General features: G+C 37.5%; 1 protein-coding gene across 4 annotated transcripts in view; it reads right to left on the bottom strand.

Annotated features, from left to right (window-relative positions):
• DENND1A (DENN domain containing 1A) overlaps nt 1-26,186 on the bottom strand; it is a 263,707-nt gene that overhangs the window by 200,593 nt on the left and 36,928 nt on the right. For all 4 annotated transcript variants that reach the window (XM_053473723.1, XM_053473725.1, XM_053473724.1 and 1 more), the window contains exon 3: nt 19,821-19,864. In XM_053473723.1, the coding sequence (XP_053329698.1) occupies nt 19,821-19,864 (44 nt within the window). The remainder of the gene's footprint in view (nt 1-19,820; nt 19,865-26,186) is intronic.

Raw genomic sequence — 26,186 nt, 5'->3', positions numbered from 1 at the left:
AAACTCATTCACACATGAGTGACAATATACACAAATTAACAAGCACAAGTTTTCTTTCCAATCAGGCCTGGTACCTTCTGGCCTGAAGGTGGCTAAAGCCATCAGTCCCCCATAACTAATATACACACTCGCACATACACACACACGGTGTAACACACACACTTACTTTAACACAGCCAATCATTCACTTACTTCTTTACCTTGTTCTGGGGGGGGGGAGTTAATAGATGTTCACACACAGAGCTAGCAGCTGTACTGTAGGGTCACATAACATTGTATCACGTGACACTACAGTGTTCCGGCCTCTGTCCAAGTTGGACCGGCCCTGTTTGAAGACTTTTGGACTGACCCTAGTACTTTAGAATTTATTCTAATCAGGTTTTTTCCTGTTCGCCTAATAAACACACGTCGACACACAGAATCTGCTGTAGAAACCTCAATACATCTTGTTTTATATTCAAGATTGCCTTGAGAGACACACCATACATGTTTAAATTATCTTAGTACATTAACGTTTACCACTTAAGCTGGAAACCGATCCACTTATTTACCACCCTCTTAGTGACATAAAATTCACTTACATTACATTGAAGCATCTGACCCTCTAGTTTAAACTACCATTTTTTCTATGTTTTTTTTCCTATTTAAACATTTCTCTTGAGAAATATTCTTCCCTCTTAAAAATCTTCATATAATTTTGCTAGTATAACTTTAGTTTGAGGGCCACAAAGCTTCTTAAAATGTCAGAGTTGGAAGCAGAAACTATGATGCAAGAACATACTGAATAGAGTATATTTTCATTGTAAAAAAATAAAGGGAGATGGCGTTTTGTACACAAAGTTTCAGATTATGACCCAAAAGAATCCGGTACCACAGCTGGCATTCTTATTCTGAATTACAAAGACACAGGAATTGCCTCCGCTTACTACGGTGTTCTGTAATTAATACCAAATGTTAATAAACCGTTACTAAACGTCCATGTGGTATAATCATGTCAGACTGGTTGTCTATTCTTTAAGCAGGGCTGGCTGAACAGCAGGTTATAACCAGATAATTATTTATTCTCGAGTGGGTGGGGGGGAAATGCAAATAATGCTGATCAAAGCTGAACCAAGACACGCCTAGAGCAAAGTAGGGCCTGTATAATAAATTAAACATCAGCTTGCACCGGGATCTCTTTTCTAGTTGCAAATAATGAATTATCAATGGTAAGCGAACTGATGCTTCTCACTTCATTTATTGTCAAACTGCCTCTATTGTTCCCAAAACAAGCAATATCAATCTAATAAACAGTTTGATGAAGCGGAAACGATTAAGATTCAAAGCACATTTCACCATATTAACCTTTCCTGGTTCCAATATTTACAAAGCATGGTAAGCCTAGTAACTATTAATGTTACGTTGAACCTCAGCTTACTAAGACTGACCTGCCCTGACTTCCCCACTTATTATTTATCAGTGGGGATAAACTATCTCAGAAATTGTCCTCCCACTACATATGCCTGTTTGCTTGGTTGGGGTAAGTGCACAGGCTGCATGTACTTAGTGAAAGGAATGACTGTGTAATCAGCCAGATGTTTAGCTTCACATGCCTCAACCAGGCCACCAAGCCTTCTCTTGACAACGTCCAATCTTCACTGCTCCTTATCTGTATTTTATACAACTTTCCTCCCTGATAGCTGCTGGAATAAAACTCCTCTTTCCCTTTACCATGATAGAGGCTAAATGACCAAGACGTGTAGCCCAAATGTAGAATGATGAAAGAAGAGCTGGGATGGCCCTGTATTATGTATAGTTAAATAAGATTTCGTCAACGTCTCTTTGCGCACTGAATTATGCAATATAATGAGCCAGCTCAGCCCCTTATTGCGGGGGAAACCTCCAAGTGTTGGTCCTTCATAATGAATAACAAAGTGAGGAAGTTAAAACCCCAACACTACTGCAAACCAGCTTGAAAACTCTCACTTTAGTGAATAAATCCCTTTGTGTCTTACGACACCGGGGTGTAAATCAGGCATCTGGGTGTTACTGACCCTCTGTGTGACACAGCTGAGCTTAAGCCAGAATATGTTTAAATCAGGCATCCACTTAGAGAGAAAAAAGCTGTGATCTCTGCCCTGATTATAGGAAAATGAAATAAAGCACTGGAGGTTCCCTTCGATACTATAGTATTTAAAATGTTAATAAGCGGGAATGTCTGCTTCATGAGGTCCATATGACACACGATGTCTGATCACTGAACTTCTGTCTCATTTACTACAGAAGCTGTAACCAACAAGCAAAACTTAATCAATGAGTGTCAGTGTTATTGCCAATAACCTGTGTCTTAAATATATTGAGTGGGGACGGATTTAGTTCAGCTACATCAAGCCTTCCAAATGTCAGGCGTGATTTGATTATAGGACGGCTGCAACCTTGGGACATGAAGGCAGGTGGCAGCCGTCCCAACACATCGGTGACATGGGGAGATCTATCCCCTTAGGACTCAGCTTGAACGCTGCACTTTACATTGATACATTTGATATTGATTCTTTTGTTCATTAAAAGCAATTTTCTGATATAAAAACTCCAACTTACAAGAAAAAAATCTCTAGAAGGAAGAAATTGACCATTGCAGATCCACAGTACTGCCAAACAACACTTTTGGTATTAACACAATTGGTATTAATAAACAAATGTAACAGTAGTTATGAGAACGGAACATTGTAGGAAGCAAATCTCAACAGGTGTGCCCCAGTAAGAGGCTACTGCCATAGGTTAATATAGGCAACTTAGTTCTGCATTACTTCATTAGAAACTTAAGATATAATAGGTGGAAAACATTATTCTAACAATGGCAGGAAGGCGGTGGCCAGACTGAGGCCAATTTTCAAGAAATACAGCGTAGCTCTAGGATATACGATAAAAGATTTCAAAATTAGTTTTCATGAATTACTTTTCTATTCACTAAGCTGACAGTGGACAAGAGAGTCAAGCTACTTGACAGCACTAAATCATGCATTATACAGGGCCAGTTTGGCACTTCTTCCTGGAGAAACGTGGTAGTTCTGGCCATAACAAGTAATAAAATAAAAGGGTTCAATCCACAACCTTCCCTTTAGTGAATAAACTCCATTGATTTACACATGGTCATTTATTCACTGTGATGACAGATGCTGAATCAAAGGTTATGGAGAATCTTGGAACGTAGAGATTTCATACAAAGTTAAGTATTAAGATCAGCGGTGGGCATGGCTTCTAAAAACAAAGCAAAAGGCAAAACATCTTCAGTATTTCAAGAAAACTCTCCCTCTACATTATTCTTGCCTTTACCGCAGCACAGTTGAGAGTTTAGCAAAGCAGCTGCGGAAAAAGGGACAGATATCCAAGCTAAAAACCCATGTAGGTTTTGACAACCAAGCATCTTCTGACAATTATATCCAAAGAAAATGCAATTAAGTTGACCAAGCAAGCAGCCCTGCAGATTTAATGTCAGCGAAAAGATGATCGCTCTTGCAGCTAATCTAACAAGCTGTTTTCTCAATGAGAAAGTTAAAAGCCACAAAAACGTTGAGCAGTTCCCCCAATTTCTGTCATCGGTGATACCAGTATCAGGGAGAGGGATTTAAGAAACAATCTGATTAAAACAGTCAGGTCTAACTTTAAACCCCACTGGGGAAAAACAAGGTAAGGCCTGTTTCTGATTCCTTAGATTGATGGAAATTCACAGCTAAGAGCCCCCAATGTCTCAGACTCAATCTGAAGGGTACTTGGTTGAAGGTCTTTCATCTGAAAGGCATGGTTGAGATTTCAATGGTGAAAGGTGCTGACTTTCTTTTTGAAAACCACTAATATAATTTGTATCATATTTACCCATAATGTTTTCTCATAGGTGTCTTTTTAACAAGCAAGGTTTCAATAACTTGTCTTTACAAGCCTTGGTCACCCATTAGCTGTTTCTCAACATCCACCTAACCTCTATCAACCCATCCACCTGAACCTCTACTCATCTGAAGCTACAACAGCTTTACAGACTAAGACAAACTGATACATTAGGTAAACCATGCCATACCTGCAAGGCTCACAATAAAGTGAAACTGAGTGCAGGGAAGTTTCACTCACCTCAAATCCTTCAAATGGATCCTTTGCAACTTCCCAATTTCAACTTCTGGATACGGTAAAAAAAAAAAAAATTGGGGAACTTTTCTGTTTTTCAGCCTCATTTTGCAATGATGCTGAAAATGTTCTCATATAAAAGTTTTCAATTACAGCAACTGCTGTAGCCCAAGGATTATCCCCTGGGAACAGATTTCTATCAACTTAATGTTTAAGAAGTAAACTTAAGAGCCCCTGTCTAGTCTGCTTTTTGGTATGCAGCACATCACATACTGTTTGTGCTAATGCAGAAGTCTTGTGAAAAGACGCTCACCTGTGCCAGTGCTGTTCTAAACTCACACACTATATCTGGCGGAGACAGCAAAGGGGATTTTAACATTCACAGGCATAAAGCTATACTAAATATTAAAACAAGATCAAGGACTATATATCTAGTCCAATCCTCTTGCACTCTGTCTATAAATGCCCAGGTGCTACTGCTGCTGATTATATAGAAATTCACAAAATGAGTACACTTCTTGGTCTTTTTCCTCAGTGCAGCGATTTCCCTCTCTACAACCAGAGGTATGAAGATGGAGGGAGCTGTACAGAAGAAAAAAATACCTATGAGTGCACTCATTTTGTGGAGATATAGATTACTATATATATATATATATATACACATACACACACATATATACATATATATATATATATCTCTAGATTGTAAGCTTGCGAGCAGGGCTCTCTCCACCAAATGTATCGGTTTGTCTTAGTCTGTCAATTCTTGTCTTGTCATATTCCTTGAATTTATGTATTGTATTAAGCGCTGCGTAAACTGTTGGCGCTATATAAATAAAGGATAATAATAATAATAATATATGTTTTGTGCAAGCGTACCTAAAGGAATTGATGCGGTTTTGAAGGCAAAGGTTGGTCACATCAAATATTGATTTGATTTCTATTTGTTATTTGATCATTCACTTTGCATTTTGTTAAATGATAAAAATATTAACATGTCTAATTTTGCAAGCATTCTTTCTTTTACACAATTGGCTAACACGTTTGAACAGTACTATATATATATATATATATATATATATATATATATACACACACACAGAATTTTTGTTCTGTGACTTTTTTTTATCTCTGGGAACCAGACAGCCAAACCTAAAAGGCTTCGTTTTTTGTGCCGTTAATTGGGACCTGCAGTAATGAGGAAAATGTCTTGTATTCATCAGTAGGAGTAGGAGGACTGAAAGCACAATGACAAATGCTGTTCATGAACACTGGCATAGCTCTTTGGACAAGACACCCTACAACTAGCCCTGCTGTAATGAATTATGCCTTACTCTGCCAGAAGATATATAGGATCATCAGGTATATCATATGATATAAAAAGGCATTTAAAAACTTTAAAAGCCTGTCAAAGTTTATATCAACAGTAAAGCATCAACTGGGGTTTATAGCACTACCCTCAAAATCATTTGCCATGCCCAAATTCCATTTAAGAAAAAGACTTAATTGTGCAAATGATTCCACACTTTCTGCTTTTAGTCTTAGTTTCTGTGAATGCGTATATATTGAAGAATACTAAGCTTAAGTGTAACTACATTTTTTGCTGCGCCTGGCTTCTAAACCAAATTCCCAAATAAATCAGTTTCTTGTGGCTCAGCCATCTTTTTAAAAGTAGAACCTAAAAGGGTTGTTAGGTTCAGCTGCCCACTTGCTACCACTTCTTTGCATGCGCTTTCAACCACAAACCTATAAGGGGATACTAAGGTATAATATCTATATATATATATATATATATATATATATATATATATATATATATATATATATATATATATATATAGATAGATATATATATATACACACACACACATACATACATTCACACACACACGTTTGGTTATTTCTCACACCAATGTTAAATTTACAATATAACATTTCAACAATGATTATCCTACATGTGATTAAAATTAACATTTTTGTACAACATTTTTGATTGCAATCAAATGATAGCACATTTATTGTTCAGTTCAAGGACATTTTTATATATCACTTTAATTATATACTGCAAGTGGAAAAGCAAACGCATAAAGTCAAAGCAAGTTACATAGTTAGGCAGCTAGGTGACATTTATGTTTCATTTCTGAAGTGAGAGTAAATGTTACAAAAAAAGTGACCAATATTTGTAATTTTTATATATTTTTTTTATTTTCGTTGTCCCTGTCCGAGTAAGAACTGAGCAGCCAGCTACCGGACATCCCGTTTAGTGAGTGAACCTATTGAGCTGAGAATGCTGCTTGAGCGCACAGGCATTTTCACGCACGTGAGCACAAGAGTGCATTTACACCGTATACACCCCCCCCCCCCAGTGTATGCAACCCCGTGAGGCTCGGCTCAACCCTGAACTCGCTGGCATTGACTTATGTGATGCAGGCTAGTACTTTGACATAGTGGTGGGCTAAGCAATATTTGGCCATGTAGTGTGACGGAATGCCCAATATTTATGCGTTAAATAGGTGGTTTTTTTAATGGTATTCACTGGGCAACACTTTCACGTAAGCCTGGACTGCTTAGCATGCCAGAATACGAACGCATATAAGACAAGCGGGTCCGCAGTGTTTCTTCATAGAGACACTTTATAAAGAATGGAGGGATTTGGGTACTTAAATATTAAAGAAAAAGTAACAACCAAAACATTGAAAAGTGTGTCACTTAAAGTAATAATGTGTCTGTTCTTATGTTACAGAGATACAATTGCTAAATACATCGCTTGGCACACAATTTTTTGCATAAAACAGTAAAAAAGAAGAAAAACTAAGGCCAGGTAGTAAAAATAATTAAAAAATACTACTAAAAATACCCTGCTTGAAAATGTACTCGTAATTATCACACGTGCTTGTGATCTGGGCTTATTCTGTATGTTTGAGGGCGCACATGGCCTGTTGGTGGTATGCTCTTTACTGTACACTGGGTGTATGAGGCTGGCATACAGGCTGTCGTGGGGCATTAATACACAAAAAGCAGTACAGAAGCCTATAGAACACTGAAACTCATTCCAGCGCAACATTAAAACAGACAATATGAAAAGAAATCCTTGCCCTGGGGAGCTTACAATATAAATATTTATATTTTTTTCTCAAATCCTTGAATCACTGCAGCAGCATGAAAAGCAGCATGCGTTGCATATTCCATATGTCACATAATATTGTTTTTTTTGTTACTGCTTCTACTTAGAATATTAACTAAATGGTTAAAAACTATCTTACCAGTGCTGACTACAACAGATGAGAGTAAGATAAATATTCCATATGCCCTAAAAGACTAGGTTTCTTCTTTAGATTTATTAACATGGGAATGAAAGAAAGAGGTGGGCAAAGACAAAAAAAGAGGGGGGAAATGAAAAGCAGCAGCAGCTAGGGGGGGAGGAAAGCCTGTAAATAGAAAAAAAGTTTCCTTTAAAAAAATAAAATCTTCTTAATTTAAATAATAAAGAACCATAATTCAATTGGTTTAAGGTATAATAATATCCCGACTCCTGAGGGCACCGGACTAGCGTACGATTTTAATTACAGCATCCCAGCTGAGAACGCCCATATCCTACATTCACACCCAGTTAAATTATATATTTTTTGCGTACCTGGTGCTTGAAATAGACAAGGCCTGATTTAGGAGGCGATAACATTAGTTCCAACAATGGGCCAGTGGGGAATTGTCGTACACTTTGTGCCGAATAAATAAATAAAAATTAAAATAAGCTTGCAGTCACAGTCCTCCCCTTTGGGATCTTACTGCTTGTCTGGCCGAAATCCTTATTGATTTGTTCCATGTGTATTAAAAAGTGCTTTATCTTAGCCAGTCTATCATTAACCACTGCGATGCCAAAGGGGAAGCAAGTCTTACAGAAAAGCACACTAATTAGTTTTCTTTGAGGTTAATCTGGGAAAAGGAAAATGGCAGAATTATCCTCAAACACAGCAGGAATTAACTAGCTCCCCAGTGGTCAAAAATATTTTGTACATATTTACTAAATGCTCATAGATGCATTTAACCCTTTAACCCACCTCTCCCCCAAATCAAGTTAGATTCTCTTAAACGCTTTAACAATATTAATTATGCAATTTATTTGATATATGTTTAAAACAACTGTATTGTGTGTGGATACCCTGTATGTTATTGTAAGTGAAAAATAAATCATTAAAAGTCTTGTTTTAAAAGTAGTATGTACACAGGAAGGCAGGATTTTAGAAATCTCTGATAATGCTAAAATCTTGGTTAATGCTAAAAATGTAAATGGCTCTCCCATAACCATATACTGATGATTGTGCCAATAGATATCAAACAATTAGTAATAACCAGACCTACTTTTCAGTGGCAGGTTATGGTAATCAAAATATGTGTTTCTGAGAAAAAAATGCTGCTGAATAAAGTGCGCATATCAGCTATTGATCCGTGGCCATGTGTTGTAAGATCACACCAGAAGGTCACAAAAACAGCATGAACACCCCTATGCATGAAGAGTTATTGCATTTATTTGGGAGGATTCTGAGGTTTCTCATCTAGTATCTTGTTTTCACGTTACATAGTTTTCATATAATTGGAACAAATCTTCGGATGGACAACGATGCAAATTCTTCACAAGATCTGCCGATGCCTGAACATGGCATTGGTCGTGGTCTATCTTCAGTTTGGCGTCATAGCTTGCGACGCGTGCTGGTGCTTCTTTCATAAACTATGCGAAGTATGAGAGAGGCTTTCATGAAAAAGCCTGCACACAATTGTTGGTTAACTGAATAGCTTTAAATATAGTTCATAAGGAACCCTTATCAAGCAAAGATATGGTGAAACGTCATAATGTGCACATATAGTGGTCTACTTTCCGAGAATTCTTTATGCATCAGAACGCTGATGACACAAAGGAAAGCACTGATAAGTTACCATAGAAACCGGAAATGCTTCTTCAAATTTCTGTGTAAGGAACCAATAAAATGGCAGATCTGCTAAGGTTTATTTGTTTAAAATATTAGAGAGTGCAAATAATGTTTGTCTAACTGGAACAGAACCTTTTAACTCCCCCATACTAAGATGCCTTTGGGAACACCTAACAATCAAGGTTGCAGAAAAGCAACAGGGATAGGATTGACGTCTGCATTTTTAAATTACAAAATTACATCATCATGAAAGAAACTTCATAAAATACTAGCCACGTAATCTATAATGGTGGGACAGTTTAAAAGTGGCATTTGCAATAATTATATGAACTCTTTTACTAATTAAGTAGCTGTTTTGGATTATTTTATGCAGTAGATTCATGATATTAGTAATCATTTAGAGCACATCCTTTTGACATTATAGCTATGATGTTAGAATGCAGTATATCGCACATAACGGAATGACACAGCAAGAAGTTTGCTAACTTGGAATCAGGTGGTTAAATAAATAAAGAAAGAAAGAAAGAAAGGAAGAAAGCTGCTTTAAAGGGAATGGGGCTTAAGATGCCATGAATTGTAAAATTAGATGAGGCAAACAATATTTTCCCATTTACTAATGAATGGCCAGCCACTCAAATCATAATATGTGAAAATGTACAGGGACAACAAATCCAACTGAGAAAGAGACTGATCGGTTCAGAAGGGAGAACAATTAATGTAAATCTTTCCCAAACACTCACAAACAAACATTTATTTAGCTTTTCAAATGGTGGTTTCATTTCAATGAGGGAGGGTGGAGGGAACGAGGAAGGGAGAGGAAAGAGAGGGACAGCTTAGAGGTTGCATAAATATTCAGAAGAAAGATTATAGGATTCATGTTAGCTGGTCTTAGATTTCTCCAAAGTCCACACAGAATAGTACCGAACAAAACTAACGAGAGGTAGAGCAGATGTCAAACAATAGCGGGGTCCCATTCACCCTCTCTCGCTTGGATGTGCTTAAGCTTTTTTTGTGGCATGCACACAATATGGTCAGGTCATTCAAGAGATCCCCTACATACTGTGTATTGTGGCTGCAGACCTATAAGCTGAACTGCTGTCAGCCATCCAAAAGTTCCCCATGAAAAGGCATTATGCAAATTCCACCTCTCGTCCCCTTTCTTTCAAGGGAGGGATGGGAGGTGCATGGCCCCTCCAGTCTGCTGCTTTGGAAATCCTTGCCTTGATTTCTGTATGGTTTTGGTTTGCCTTAGGGCCATGCTGCTTGTTTTGACAGCGCATCCCCCTAGATAGTTGGGATTAGTGGAGCTTGTTTAGATAAACTTAAAAATCAAGGCCTACTCTAGGTAGACAGCTAGATGTAGCTGCTGAGTTTCCAGCTGCCTGTCTCTTTCATCCCAAAAGGATGGCAGATTCACATGAGCCTTCACTGCCACAGGCTATGTCACAGACACAAGTAAGAAATTAAAGGCTGTTAAAGAGAAAGCTTGGAAGTTTTAATGCTAAAATAAGGAACCTGTTCTTCACAGTTTATATAAGCTAAAATAAGAGGGCAGGAAAGACGCAGTATAAAACCTTCAGATGTGACCATTAATAGCGATAGCAGATCAAAATGTAAAATCATTACAAAGCTGAAGGAGTTAAAAAAAAACATGATTTTTAACATTCTACAGACTACATATCCAGCACTTATGTGTTGATTTTTGTATTTTGCCACAAGTACTGGTACATTGACACATTTAGCCATTCTTAAAGATTATAATATGCAATTATTTGGACAGCATTCATTTACCTTCTATTTGTCTAATATGCAATGAAAATGGTTTACTTTTTGAAGCCCCTTCAAAAAAGCCCCTTCAAAAAAGGGGAAATTTGACAATATTTTCTTTATTAAATTGCTGCATCAAAAGAGAAACCTTATCAGTACTTTGCTCTCATACCCATCCCCAATTAAAAGTAATACATGCTGTGGAATTCTAATCAAATCAAGTTTATTGATAAATGCTAAATATTAATGATCCATTTTGTTCCCAATTTACTTGGAATGTTAGTCCTGTACAAATCATAATCAGTTCTATATAACTGTTATATCTGCTGTCACATAGACAGATGCGTGGTACACTAATAAAAGAAATCCCATGCTACCAAATGTATCCTGGGTACCTTATGTATTTAGCAATATATGCTCTCCTCTGTCATATTTATATATATATTTAAAATGGTATAATGTGCACAGCAATTACTGTATAGATATGAATAAAACACATTTTCTTCCAAATTTAGTGATTGTAAAACTAATTCAAGTAATTATCATATATTTTTTTTATTTTAGGATTTTATGATCGGGGTGACAGATTTGGGCCAATACAGAACACTGAACAAGCCATGAAGAAGATGGCAGGTGGTCTAACATTAAACTCTGTTGGTAGATACTGTAGTGTTCAACTTTAACAATTATTGTTTTTCCAGGAGCATCTGTCATGTGACACAAAAGCAGGCACTGATAGGTTGCCACCATGGAAACTGAAAAGGCTTCTTAAAAGTTTTTGTATTTTTTTTTTTTACATGATTAAACATTCAAAAGAAAATACTAAAATTACACCTTCTACGGCTTGTTTGTAACTGAACACAATAGAGAGTGTAGTTAATGTATTTTCTAAGTGGAGCAGCACCTTTAATTTGGGAGACTTTTTGTCATCACGGCACCCACCTTCCCACCCTTGGCTTTACACATTTGAATATACATAAAGTACGTATGGAAGCGGAGATAAGGCTCTAGGCAGCAAAACACTTTGTCCTACGCACAAGAAACATTTAAAAAGTTCAAACCCCTGAATCATTAAGAAAACCTGCAAAGAGTAAAAATAATTAAATTATTAACCCCTTAAGGACTGGGGTGTTTTTTCTTTTTGTACCCTTCGTGACTAAGGCTGTTGGCATTTTTGCCTTGCCTGTGTTTAGCCGTCATTTCCTTCTCTCCCGTTTAGTGTACCCACACAAGTTAGGCTTTCTTTAGATACCATATCTAATTTCCTATAAAAAAAAAAATATATATAAAATAGTGAAAAAAAAACACTAACATTTTTTGAAAAATATTTCACTCCTCTACAAAAGCTAATAAGTACAAGTAGAGCTTTGCTATTCCAAAACCTTTTCCCCCAAAACTAGTAATCCTGGTCCCATGTCCTATTTGGAAAATCATTGAAGCAAGCCTATTCAAACCACATTTTTGAAAACCAGACACCCCAGGACATTTCAAATACAAATATTTTAACTCTTTCCATGCACTTTCTACCACCAGCCTTTGTCAAAATTTGTGGTAGAAATTTGTGTTTTTTGTTCACCCACATTACATCTTAAGTATGAATTTACAGCTCTTGGTATATGTCACTGTCAACCCCCCTGTCAATGTGTTCAGCAACATCTCCTGAATACAGTGATAACACCCATTCATGGGTTTGTTGGGTAGTTTGGGAGGTAAAAGGCCATATTTTGGAGATGCACATTTTTCCCATTTTGACATCTGGTCAGTCTGGGCTCATGTCCTATCTGGGACATCTTTGAACGCAATTGTACAGTACAAAATGCCCTAAAAACCCATTGAAGTAATCATTATACAGTGCCAACTCAACACTTCTTGCTGGTGAAGATTGCCAGTATTGGCCCTTTGTAATTAATAATGCAGTGAGGAAGTTGAATCCAAAACTCTCCTTCTAACTATCCCTTTAGTGAACAGACATGTCATGCTTTCAGCACTGATGGTGATGTGTGCGTCAGGGAGATTGGAAGACCCCACTAGACATGTTACAGAAACAATTGAAGTCTATGTAGCTGCGGCATAGACCTTAAATACATCTCCCACATGGCCATCCCATGACCTACAAAAGCAGTGTGCAAGGATGTGACAATTACAAACATGTGTGAGATGGCTACAAAATACAAATTATTTTTTAATATATTGTCCTGCACCGGTCCTGTCTCCAATCCCACCCCAAGCCTGCCACAAACCACGTCCCCAAAGATACATTGCATCAGCCTCCAGAAATGTTGAGGCTGTAGCACAATTATCTGCAAAACGTAGAACAAGAAAAAGTAGCACATCCTCTTTTCTTTGAGACTTGACGTCAGGTTTATGATAACACTATTACATGTAATAAAAACACAAATGTATGAAATCATACTATACATCCCAGAAGCACGTTTGAGTTTATTTACATTCCTAGAATTTACACACTATGGCTTTGTATGGTTTATTTTTAAATTATTAAACTAATATCAATATTTGATTCATTGAGAGAAATAGTTTTTTTTAAATGTACAGGATTAATATTGTAACAAAGTTTGGTAATAACAAAAGTAACTCGGTGGTGTTAAATACTGAGCATTATATGATGGCTGCTATAACCACAGAAAATTGGCCTGGAACTTGTCCAACATAATGACACAGTAATCCAGTGAGCAGTTGCCAAGATGCTTGTTGTTATTGTTGGAATTACTTTTCTGGACCCATGAGATTAAATGTATATTTACCATTAAAATATATATATATATATATGAGACTATAAATTAGCAGTGCAAAAAAACACTTATATGGGGTAATAATAAATCACATGGTACCTTTTTAAAAACATATTTGCATTAAAAAATGTACACTACCTACAGCTTAGGATATAGTGTTATTGCATGCAGCATGCCCTGATTCTTTCACTCATAGTTGCCAGGAAGCCCAAAGATCAGTCATGTTTCAAATATCAGCTGTAGGAGTAAATCTCCCAATTGTCAGGTCAGCCAGAAGATTGTCACGCACAATGCCCACAATTGAGAAAGGGGAGCAGAAAGGGTATCAACGGGCAGAGGGCCCAGTCATGACAGCACCCACATATTGTGGGAGGAGCCACATATGACATTGGTTGGTACATATGCTGACTGACTGTTCATTTTACACCCTCAGTTTGTAAATTGGACACCAGGAGCCAACAAGGTCTCATTAAGCGTGGCAGTGCAGCTTGGTGTCAGTTGATCTGTTGTGAGATGAGTTGACCAGCAAGCAGGAAAAATAATATCTGATTCCTGTTAATTTGCAGAAATTAGTTATTGTGATTCCCCCACTAACAATGAACCTTTAAGTAAAAGAAAAAAGTACATCAAATGTATACAATTTAATTACATTAAATGTAAAACAGACTAATATGCCTTTAAATTCAATCAATCTTAATCAGAATGTTGATGTGAAAAGGAAATGAAGGGGCTGCTTTACACCAAGAGTTAGATGGATCTACCTGTGAGCCTACAATCAAGTTGTACGGCACTTTCAAAGTTCCTACTTAGAATGGTGGGATTATACATGCCCTGCTGATACGCTTACAGACTTATGACAATTACCTAGATAGATCTTAACTTAAATATAGCTCACATAAAACAATCGCTACTGTTTTACTGTTTTACTGTTAAAGGATCTTGTTGAATAAAATAAGTTGACTGGTGGTGATTGTTTTGTACCTTTTGCAGTGGACCATACATTTTTTTTTTACAGAATGTAGCCAAAAAGCAAAGCACACCTAAAATGCTTAAACATGACAAATTTGGAGGCAATTTGTGAAATAATGAATGTATACAAACCACAGAGCAAAGAATGAACATGCACCCAGCAGACACATGATTCAAATGCTATGTAAAAAGAAAAATAATCTCACCTATAATTATTGGGAATTCATTCACACTGTATGGCCACATATTGCTTAGCCCAACACTAAGTCAAGGTTCTCCAATCTTGGCAAGCCCTGTGTAATCCTGACATGCCTTTATGGCTTACCATGGAGCTGATGCACTGGTACTACATTACTGTTTATACAAGTCCCTGTTCTGTGGTGCATAAAGCACTATATATTATGATAACGCACCATATATATGTATAATATACTATATGACCAAACTTATCCGAACACCCATCCAAACTGCCTCTGGAAGCAACATCGGCACAAGCATTGTGCGTCGGAGCTTTATGAAATGGGTTTCTGTGGCCCAGCAGCTGCACACAAGCCAAAGATCACTATGAACAATGCCAAGTGGGATAATGGTATGGGGCTGTTTTTAGGGTTTAGACCCTTTAGTTCCAGTGAAAGGTAATATTAATGCTACAGCATAGAAATATATTTTAGACAATTTTATGCTTCCAACTTTGTGGGAAAAGTTTGGGGAATGCCTTATACTATTCCAGCATGACTGTTCCCCTAGTGCACAAAACATGGTCCATAAAGACAGTGTGGAGGAACTAATGTGGGCTGCAAAGAGGTCTGACCTAAACCCCATTAAGTACCTTGATGAACTGGAACACCAAATTCAAGCCAGGCCTTCTTGTTCAACATCAGTGCCTGACCTCGCAAATTTTGGCTGAATGGGTGTAAATTCCCACAGAAACACTCCAAAATCTTGTGGAGTTTATTTATTTATTTAAACCACAAAGGAGGGGGCAACTCCATATTAATACTTTTGGTCATATGGTGTATTATAATCCAAAGTAGCAATTTTGAAAACCATTGTTTAAAATGAGCTTATGAATTCACTGTTTACTGTATCGGGTGTACAAAATAGCTTGCTAAATTTAAGGACATAGCCAAGTTGCAAAGCAGTATTCAAAAAAAAAAAAGTTGGCTATTAGAGAAGAAAAAACAGGTTTTGTAACGTAAAAAATGAAAACTATAAATAAATGTGTGAATACATGAACTGCACAGCAATAGTAAGACTGGGTTGTATTTCTTCTGACCTTTTTACTTATCCCTAAGTTCCACTGGCTCTGAGATACATCTATACACTGGTGACACAATCTCAATGTTTTCTTTTGCGACTTCTGAAATCTCGGTTATCGCTGATTCTGAACTACATGTCTCCAGCTGTTTCATGGTTAAACTGAATACATTACTGTGGTCAAAAGCAAAATTAGGTGAGACCATGAAACAAAATCTGAATTGTTAGCAAGGCCGTTGCCGCAAGCTGGCTTGCTCATTACTTCTTCAGTTTTGCATCAAACCCCTATTTACATTTCAGATTACATATTTCATGAAACCCTGAGATCAGTCGGAGCTGAGAGGGATGAAATAATGAGAAAGACATATTTTAATAAATGCTCTCTACTCGATTTTCCAAAAAGGGTTTCTTCTTGTTTAATTCTGCCTCAGCAAAACGAGATGAGGCTAACAAACTTCTACTGCCCATTTGTCTTTAGCAGACAATTAAGACAAAGAACATCTAAATGGATTACGGTAGAACACAGACAACTGGACCAACTACAACATGTCTGTAGCTCTGTGGATTTGTAACACTCTTTCATCACTCCTCTTTCTTTTTATTCCTTGTTCCTCCAGAAAAACGACGTTGGCTTTGTGGCTGGAGGGTGCAGGGACGGCTGCCCATTATTATCTAGTCGCAGATGTCAATCTACACGCTTTTTCTCTCCTCTTCTCTGTTTCTGAATCTCTGAGTCTCAATAATTTCTGACAGATTCTTTCACTGTAATGTACAAATGGACGCTAGCAATAAACCACTGACAAGCTTCAGTACACAGACACACACTACACAAGCATTCAAACTTCATGTGTCCTGCTTTTGTCTTCCTTTTATCTCACAGGTCTTATTTCAAGTCTGGAATAGCCCATACAACATGCATAATGAAAAGAAACAGCATTGTCTTGTGTGACTAGCGTGTGTGTGTGTGTGTGTGTGTGTGTGTGTTTATTACAGTGGGAGAACCCATCATCCCTAGCTGACAGGCAATGATCTCCAAGCTGAGCTCATCATTTTGGCCCTTGATTTTCCCAAAAGAATTCTGGTTTGGAGGCCAGCATTGAGCTCCCATTCCAGTGACACACACATCGTTTAGACAGATTTGTACAGAACGCCGACACGATGATGTCATGTAAAAAAATAAACATAGTTACAGAAGCTTGAAGGCTTCTAGCTTACAACTGCTAGAATTGCTGATGTACTGTTGTAATTAATAAACACTATATGGACAAAAGTATTGGGACACCTGACCATTACACCAATGGGGACTTTTATGATATTGCATTCTGAAATCATAGCCATTAATATGTAGTTGGTCCATCTTTGCAGCTATAACAGCTTCCACTCTTCTGAGAACGATTTTCCCCAAGATTTTGCAGTGTTTCCGTAGGAATTTTACCCGTTCTTGGAAGAGAAGTCCTGGCTCGCAATCTCCTTTCCAGTTCATTCCAATGGTGTTAGATGGCACCGAGGTCAGGGCCCTGTGCAGACAGTCAAGTTCTTCCGCCCTAACTCATCCAACAATGTCTTTATGGACTTTGCTTTGTGCACAGGGGCACAATCATGCCGGACTAGAAAAGGGCCTTCCCTCAAAATTGTTCCTACAGTTGGAGGAATAGCATTGTCCAAAATGTATTAGTATGTCCCCTTCAACATGCCAAGACATTTTGGACAATGCTATTCCCCCAACTTTGTGAGAACAGCTATCCTACCAAACACCAGCAGCAACTAAATATCTGTGTGTCACACAATAAATAAGCAAAACGAGCAGAGTGATAGTGTGTGCTTTGGTGATTTGTCTGATAATTGATTTGTATCCAACCTTTTACACGATTTATATTCCAAAAGAATTCCAAATTCTCTGCATGCGTAATAAACCAAAAATGAAACAAACACAATGAAAAAAATATAGTGTAGTAATGTTATTACATTTTATGGCCCTTTAATAATGTTAGGTTATGCACATTATGAACATTTGGAGTGGTGCAGACAAAGTCTCATACGCAAATATTTAACATTTAAGTGTTGAGTCTTGCGTGTTTGTATAGGATTAATCTACGTTATAGGGATAAACAACAATCAAAAGCGTCCCAATTTTTTCTTTAAAACTAAAGAAAATAAAAGAAAAACTCCAAAATATCTCGCAACCTCTCCACGCAATGCATTTCGCTCACAACTGAGCTTCCACGATCTGCATGGGTTATCTCTCTTAAAAACATCTCAGCTCCACTTATAATATTAGATATTTAAAATCAATAGATGGTGTTCCACAGGCCTAAAACACAGAATTTAGCAGCGTACAGGGCAGCCTCTCGAACGACATAGAGAGAGCATTTGGTGTTGACACTAATGGGTGCAATATATAAATGTATCCCAAGCAAAGCCCTCACCAGAATATTATTAGTTGATCACGTTTATGTGTGTTGACATAACTGCTTAATAATGCTTATTATTAAACACAATTTTGTGAAAGTAAATTATGAAATAGAAGTGATTTGTTAATGTATTAATGTGTCAGTATAATCCTGGTGTGGAAACTGTTAACAATCACAAGACAAACACTAACTTTCAAATAAGTATGCCTAGGAAATAAACGCTTAGCTTATGCCAGGGACAGAGGCTAAGCATTGAGATTTCACACTGTAAATGATCAGTATTAGTTCACAATCTTCAAATGTTCCCTTTTTTTAAAAAATTATCTGATCATATTTTGTGTGTTTATTTTATTTATTTCACGCGCAAACCAGCTCATTAGAAGGAACAAGACAGATGGGATGCACGGAACGATTTGAGTGGAAGAGATAATTTTGCCCTAGAGTATGTAATAATAATTTTATTTTTATAACACTTTCCTCCCAAAGGACCTAAATTACAAACAGTGAAACGCATATGAAGTTATTATAGAATCTGCACACATTGTAAATACTAGAAAATGCAGAGAACGGAGGAAGATTCTGCAAGTACTGGGCGTACACAGGACTTGGTAGAGAGATGAATTACATTGTCCAATAATTCCAGCCATCATACACGTTAATGCAAATGTATCGGAGAGGTCTTTCTCCTTGCAAATGCATCGGGGAATTATGCAGAATCCATTAATATGCATTTGCTCACCCAGTTATATTCTGTATTAGGAGATGTGTTCCTTGCACATGGCATTACCACCAGTCAGCTCCATCAATTTCAATGGAAAGACTTTCTTGCTTCTGATTAGCTGCTTCAAGAGGGGAGATTCATCGTACTACAGGGCAGGCAGGAGTGCAGCTGCAGCTTCTCCCCAACATAAGTAATATATATATATATTTTCCATTTTGAAAGGCTGCTTAACAAAGCATTAACGTACTTTAATATGTATTTCTCTTTAGTGGGGCTGTAAGGGATGTACTGTCCCTTTAATATTTGTGTTTGCACAAGTGCTACTAGAAAAGTCAGATTATGACTTCGGCTTCAAATGCAATGTTGATAAATTTTATCTTTTTTTTTTTTTTTATTTCCACAGGTTATGACAGTCAATAACCAAAATAAGCCAAAACAAAGGTGTGAAGATCCCTAGACATTAGATCTTTATGGGATATAGATGAAGTCTTTCACAGACTTTACAGAATTCCAATATGCATGTATATATGCGGTTTTAATGTATTAGACCCCCTCCCCCAATGTACTGGCATGTAAATAACTTTGCTGCCAGCACGAGAATTTCCTGATCAAACTTGCAAGTATAAAATTAAGAAAAAAGAAGTATAAATACAATTGCTTCACTCTATGCTAATATTGTCTGATGCAGATTGCGCAACTTAAGTCATGGAGGGGAACAGGGAATAAATAAATAACAGCGAATAACAGGGTTCCATATAGCAGTGATCTGTGACCTCTTATTTAGTGCTAAACCTTCCCTGTTCATATCACCTAGTATTCACCTCTATTTATTAAAAGATGCCAGAAGTATCGAGGTTGTGAGATGTGGTGTCACGTTAGCGGAAGAAAAAAAAAAAAAGAAAAGAAATAATTACGCATTCCAAACCTGGTCACTGAAGTCTTCAGGGAAGATCCTCTGCAGCTCAGGATCTGTAAATAATTGACAGATAATATTAATTGGCTTTGGATTAGTGAGCAAGCAGAGAATCATACATTAATATTTGATCAGAAGATGATAGAAATCCTGGCAGGGGATCCTGAGAGGGCAGCCTGGGTCTGTGTTGAGAAAAGCAAAGAACTCTCTCTGCGACTCTCCCTTTAGCCTCCCCAGAAAGATTAAAAAAATGTTAAAAAAAAAAAAAAGGAAAGAAAAAAAGGACAGCGCCATTAAATCTAAACTGCTACCTGACACTACAACTAACCAGTTTTAAATTGACTTGCAAGAAAAAAATTATCTTTTTTAACTAACACTGCCTGTTGTCAAATGGCCAACAGAAACGCCTGGTAAGAGCTAAAAGCTTTGCTCAGTCTAACAGACGCATGGGAAACACAACGGTCCCTGCGATCCTTTTATTATCTGTGCTTGGATTTTACAGCAAGACAAATAGTAAATGTGCAGTTATAAAGACAAATGTACTACATGTGCATGTATATCATGCAGCCAGCATGGTGCTGGGTGTGTGAATGTATCCGTGTTCCAATATATAATGTTATAGTAACTACATTTATAGAAGGGGCTACCACATTGCGATGCACAGCTGGCACATGTTTAGGCGCAGAAGATTCGCATTTCTCCAGTAAGGAAGAGCAGTGAACCAAACGAGTGTGTTTTGGTACAGCTTGCGTATCTCTACACGCTAATATAAATGCATACTGGTGTCTTCATGAACGCCACTGCTTTTTATTCAATGTATTGTTTAGTTACCGGAGTTGGAAATTAGACTTCTTGTTTAACTCTTCCTCCAGCTGGCTCTATGTGAAGCAGGGAGCATTTGTTAGTCCACTTCCTGTGTATGCGCAAGAAAACTTTGAATCTAACCAATGAGAGCTGAGCTCCCACTTAAATCAATGGACCCAGCAGCCGCCAATCACATGCATTCTAGCTGAACACTGATTTTTAACTAACATACAGGTGATTAGCTGCTGCTTTAATGACTTCAATCGGAGACGTTAAATGAGACAATCTAGTTTTCCATCTGCAATGTGTTGGTTTTGGCCGGTTGGGGGGACCCTGTGGCCTTATTCGGAGCACTGTCACTGGTCACTTTTCTTCACTAGAAGAAGAAAGCACAACAGCCCAAGCTTTGTGATTTCAATCACATCTAAATATGAAACGGAAAACACACAGTCTGTCTCAGAAATGTTCCATTGTCAAAAGCATATCACAATAACTGTAGCTCAATGTTCCAACACAGTAAACTGCAACATATTTGCAACTCAACAAGAGTACCGGCCTTACTTTTTATGAAGACTAAATTAGCTCTCACAACTTCACCCTGATAATTTCCAGCATGGAATATGAGGGTGAGAGGGATTGGTATCTTCTTTTTTTAAATGATTTCCTAAGAAACAAGATGGCTTTAGTGTTTCTAAGGAACATCCAGTTACCTTGTACCTTTGTGAACGGAGAGAAATAACAGTTTGGCTGTCTGAAATGCCTGGAGGTATTTCATTACATGATCATGTCTGCACAAGAGAAGGCCCCTGGGCTAAAGGACATATGCCTTTCTATCATACATAAACTATTTACTTGCCTGTTTTATTTAAGATACATATATATTAAACACAAACCTTTATATAAACTCTCATTTAATATATATATAGGGCTGAAAAGTGAAAAAGGTAGGGCTGAAAAGTGAAAGCACAAGCAAGTGCAGTTGCTTTAGGCAGAGCATGAGTTAAAATTCAGCATCCACGGTAACGGAGACTTAGTGTATGACATCTCTTGGCCAGAGGGACACACTGCACTCGTACAATAAAGCAGTTCATGCTGAATTAGCCTTGGACACCTTTTCTCTCCATATCATAACACTCGCAAATATGTGAGCTAAAAGTTGCCTTGGGACACATCGCTAACAGATGCAGACTTCATTCTCAGCGTTTTGATCATTGTGTCTGGGCGAGGCAATCCTACAATCTTTACAGCTCACTTCATTTTGTTAAGATTGTAGCTCAAGGGCAATGGAATTCTTTCATGAGTAATTTTAATGTTTACATGTTCCTTAGAGTTGGCTTCAGTGTAGACTTTTCATAGGCCAAATTTGTTTTATGAGTGTGTTAATGCACGGATGGTTCTCATTGTAAATCCGAAAGTATAAATTCTACCAATAGTAACATTTTTAAAATAAACAACACGAGGAGACTATGAACAGTGTCGATTCCTGCAGACGCCTGCAGTTCCTACTGACTCCCAATTAAATTCTGCATTACCTAGAAATATCTTAACCTGTCCTTCCCTTGTGCAGCCAATCTTATACATATAGAAACAAACAATTTTTCACAGCACAGGTCGACATATTTAAAGGGACAGTATAATGTCCCTGACAGACTCCCCCCAAAAATCAGCATCTCAATAGACCCAGTGTTCACCAAGCCAGCACTGGAGTTGACTGTAGGTATATCACATGCAAGATGTATTTGTCTAAATACATCTCCTGCATGGAAAAAAGTTGGAGATGGCCAAATGCATATGGGAGACTCTGCATTTCCAAGGGGGACACCATCTACATTTAGAAGGACCTCTCAGCTATAATATGCATTAAAGAATATATAATGACTGGAGTGCCCCTTTAAAGATGAATTGCACTTCTGTGGATGTAGTAAAAAGATTTTTCTTGCTTGTACATCATAAGCTGTTGATAAATAAAAAGTAGAATTCTGCTTACTTAATTATGTGCTTCTCATGAGGCATCTGCTAAATGTATACCTCCAATCTGAGGTACACTATATGGACAAAAGTATTGGGACACACCTCTTAACCCATTGACACAGGTGTATAAACTCAAGCACATAACCATGCAGTCTGCATTTACATTTGTGAAAAAATGGGTTGTTCTGAAGAGCTCAGTGAATTCAAGCTTGGTACGTGATAGGAAACCACCTTTGCAATAAGTCAGTTTGTGATATTTCATCTCTGCTAGATATTCCACGGTAAACTGTAAGTGGAAGTTTTTAGAAACAGCAGCAACTCAGCCACAAAGCAGAAGACCACATAAAGTCACAGAGCAGGGTCACTGAGTGCTGAGGCTCATTGTGCGTAAAAGTTGCCACGCTTTACTGATTACATAGTTGAAGACTTTCAAACTTCCACTGACATTAATATCAGCACAAAAACTGTGTGGTAGGAGCTTCTTGGGATGGTTTTCCATGGCCGAGCAGCTGGATCCAAACCTCATACCACCAAGTACAATGCCAAGTGTTGAATCGAGCGGTATAAAGCAAGCAGTAAGGGCGTACTTAGTTTTTCACACATGGCTTCTCCATTTTGGCTTTACTTCTGTTAAATAAATCTGAACAGATTGTTGTTTTGTCCTGGTATGTAAAACGATGGAATTCAAAGAGTGTACTTTCTTTTTTTCTCACAACTGTATCAAACTATTAGTAGAGAGTTAGAATTCAAATGATCAATAACTAAAGAATGCTAACAGAAGATTTGGTAACGGGAGCCCCCTGACAGCCATTAAATGGAATGGTTAACTCTGTGAGTGCTGAATGTTGGTACAATTTCTGCAGTTTACACATTCACTTACATTCGGGAATCGGCAAAGTGTCTGTACAATGACAGTGTATGTGGCAAGGTTTGTGAAGGTACATAGAGCATGATTAAATTGTCCACCACATGCACCAGTAAATGTCGATCTTGAGCAATGTTGGTGCCTAAGGTAAGGTTGCAAGTCAAAACAATGTAAGCAGTCAGAAATTTTTGTATTTTATTTTTCACATAGAAACAATGTACACATTCCTGACCAAAGCTCAGATACCCCATTTCTTGCACAAAAACCTAAACATATTAAATGTTATTAAACATGGAAGATCTGTTAACGTTTATTCACTTAACACTAGAGAGTACAATCAATATAATGTGAAACATTATAAGATGAGGAGATATAAAATCAAGACTGCCTTTATCAAATCTGCACAGGGCTCACATGCATTCACAGGAATTTTAGTTAGGCCTCTAGATACTTTAGATGACATATTCTCTAGGCATCAATTGCATATATTAATTCATCATTAAGACCAGAATGATTACTGACAGTAACATTAAAAAGTTTTCAATTACAAGAGCCCAGCCTGTAATTACAGCAATTTAATGTAATTATATTATATAATATTAATGGTTAACGTATCGCCGCTGATACAAGATACATTTTAATGCTCAGAGCACTGATAGCAGCAGGTGTTAAATGGCAATGCAGTTCACATTTATTAGTATGGACAGGCTACAGTTAAGGTGTTAAGGTACATACAGCTATAGTGCTTATTGTCTAACATCAACCACATATTTATTTCAAACATTAAACACATCTATACTTCAGCTAGATCAGCATATAGGCCAACTTTCACTGAACTACTACCACACTCCATTGCTTGAATTGATATACTTCACACTCCTACCTGTACCACACCATCCTCCTCTACATATCACAGAAAGTATAACCTAGTCACCAAGGTCTACCAAGTTGAACCTTTCTAACTATCCTTCCAGCTTTTCATTCGAAAGAAGGCAAAAAAAATCCCTAACTAAGCCCTTTTCCAATTTTTTCCACTTAGGCGGAAACCTTTTTTACTCGATTTGAATATTTCCTTGGATCAAGAAGCTCTAGAAGCACATCCTTTATAAGTAGACCTTGATTCCCAATTGCAACATCTAAGACTTTTGAAGAAGGGATCTCTGCTAAGTCTGAAAAGTTTATGTGATTCTTATTGTTGTTATATTAATATGTTGGCCAATCAAGACAGTATCACTAACGTTTACAGATTCTGTGTTCCTTGAAACTAATACAGGAATATCTATTTTAAATTGACATCTAGCAATCCATGTGCAGTGCTGGTTTTCAGCTTGGTCACATCAGGTTGACAACCCAGTTTGTCAAAACATTAACCTGGCTTGGATGGTTTTAACGGAACGGCATTATTGCCTTGAAACCCATTTATGAAAATAAGACCACAAGAACAGCAACTGCCACTTATCTGGAGTTTCTGCCTCCAATGAATTGTTGAAATCAAGCAACACGATTTCCAAATTCTGTGTATGAGAGTGGAAGACATACAGAGCTTGACACACCACAGCTAAGCAAACCTTCTCAAACTGTTCAGCTCTGCAGCAGCCTTTTTTGCGTATATTTGTCAGATGCTTTTCAAATAAATGTTTTGGAGACAATTTTAATACTATAAAAAATTCCTCCGGAAAACTGCAGTGTACTGTAGAAAAACCTTCAACAAGCAGACACTAAGATGACTTCCGCGCCGCACCCTTTTAGCACAAGCTGGAAACCACAACAGGTACTGGATATACAATGTAGAAATCCCTTCACACACCACACAAAAGTTACTGGGATTCAGATTTATACATTTTTTTTTAATGAAAAAAATGTTGGGACACAAATTCTAGAAAACAGGACTACATAGCTTCACAAAAAGGGAGGGAATCAACTGTGACATACAGGGGGTGCCGGCATACACCCCCCCACCCCCCCCCACTCCTTTGCAATAGCATGAATAGGTTCCAACAATGTAGATGAATTTTGAAGGCAAAAAGCTTATTCTCTACAAACCTTGATAACACAGAAAAAACACAATGTAGCACAAAGTCTTAAATTAGATTACATCCAAAAGATCTGTGAACAACAATATGGGACAGAGCTTTGAAATTAGCCCTGAACAGTATAATCTTGTTGCTTAATTTCATGGAGTTTACAAGCCTTATTTTACACCCATAAGGCTGGACGTTAATCTGTGCTGGAACCTAATTTAATTTTCCAGTTCACGGGATGGGAATATGCTTCAAATGGCAAGCCGGCATAGCTGTGGTGCTCTTTTAGACACAGTGGATTCCACTCACGTCAACAAAGCGATTAAGAAGCAGAACTTGGCAAATCAATGATGATAAGAGATATGTGGAGCAAAAACCTATTGTGTGTGAGCAAATCTACAATTACAAACGCTCTCTTTGCAGAAAGAAATAAGTAAATGCTCTACTTCTTCCCCCGAACACAATTTGGTAAACTTTGTAAATATAAGAGAATAGCTGATTATGCAAAATTGGGAAACTACATACGCAATTACAACGATTCGCTACTAAAGCAGTGGATGGGTCCATTACCCTACATCTCTGAAATCATGTAACATGGTATAAATACAGTATGTTCTCCTTTATTATGGCCTAATATAGCACCTACCATGTAATGAGTATTGAAATCAATAAACATAATCATCTAAAAACAATTGCTTTCTAGAACAGTTATGTACC

This window comes from Spea bombifrons, chromosome 8 (assembly GCF_027358695.1).
Source record: "Spea bombifrons isolate aSpeBom1 chromosome 8, aSpeBom1.2.pri, whole genome shotgun sequence".
In the NCBI taxonomy this organism is placed as follows: Eukaryota; Metazoa; Chordata; class Amphibia; order Anura; family Pelobatidae; genus Spea; species Spea bombifrons.
The sequence above is the reverse complement of the archived record's forward strand: the minus strand, read 5'-3'. Positions and strand labels throughout refer to the sequence as shown.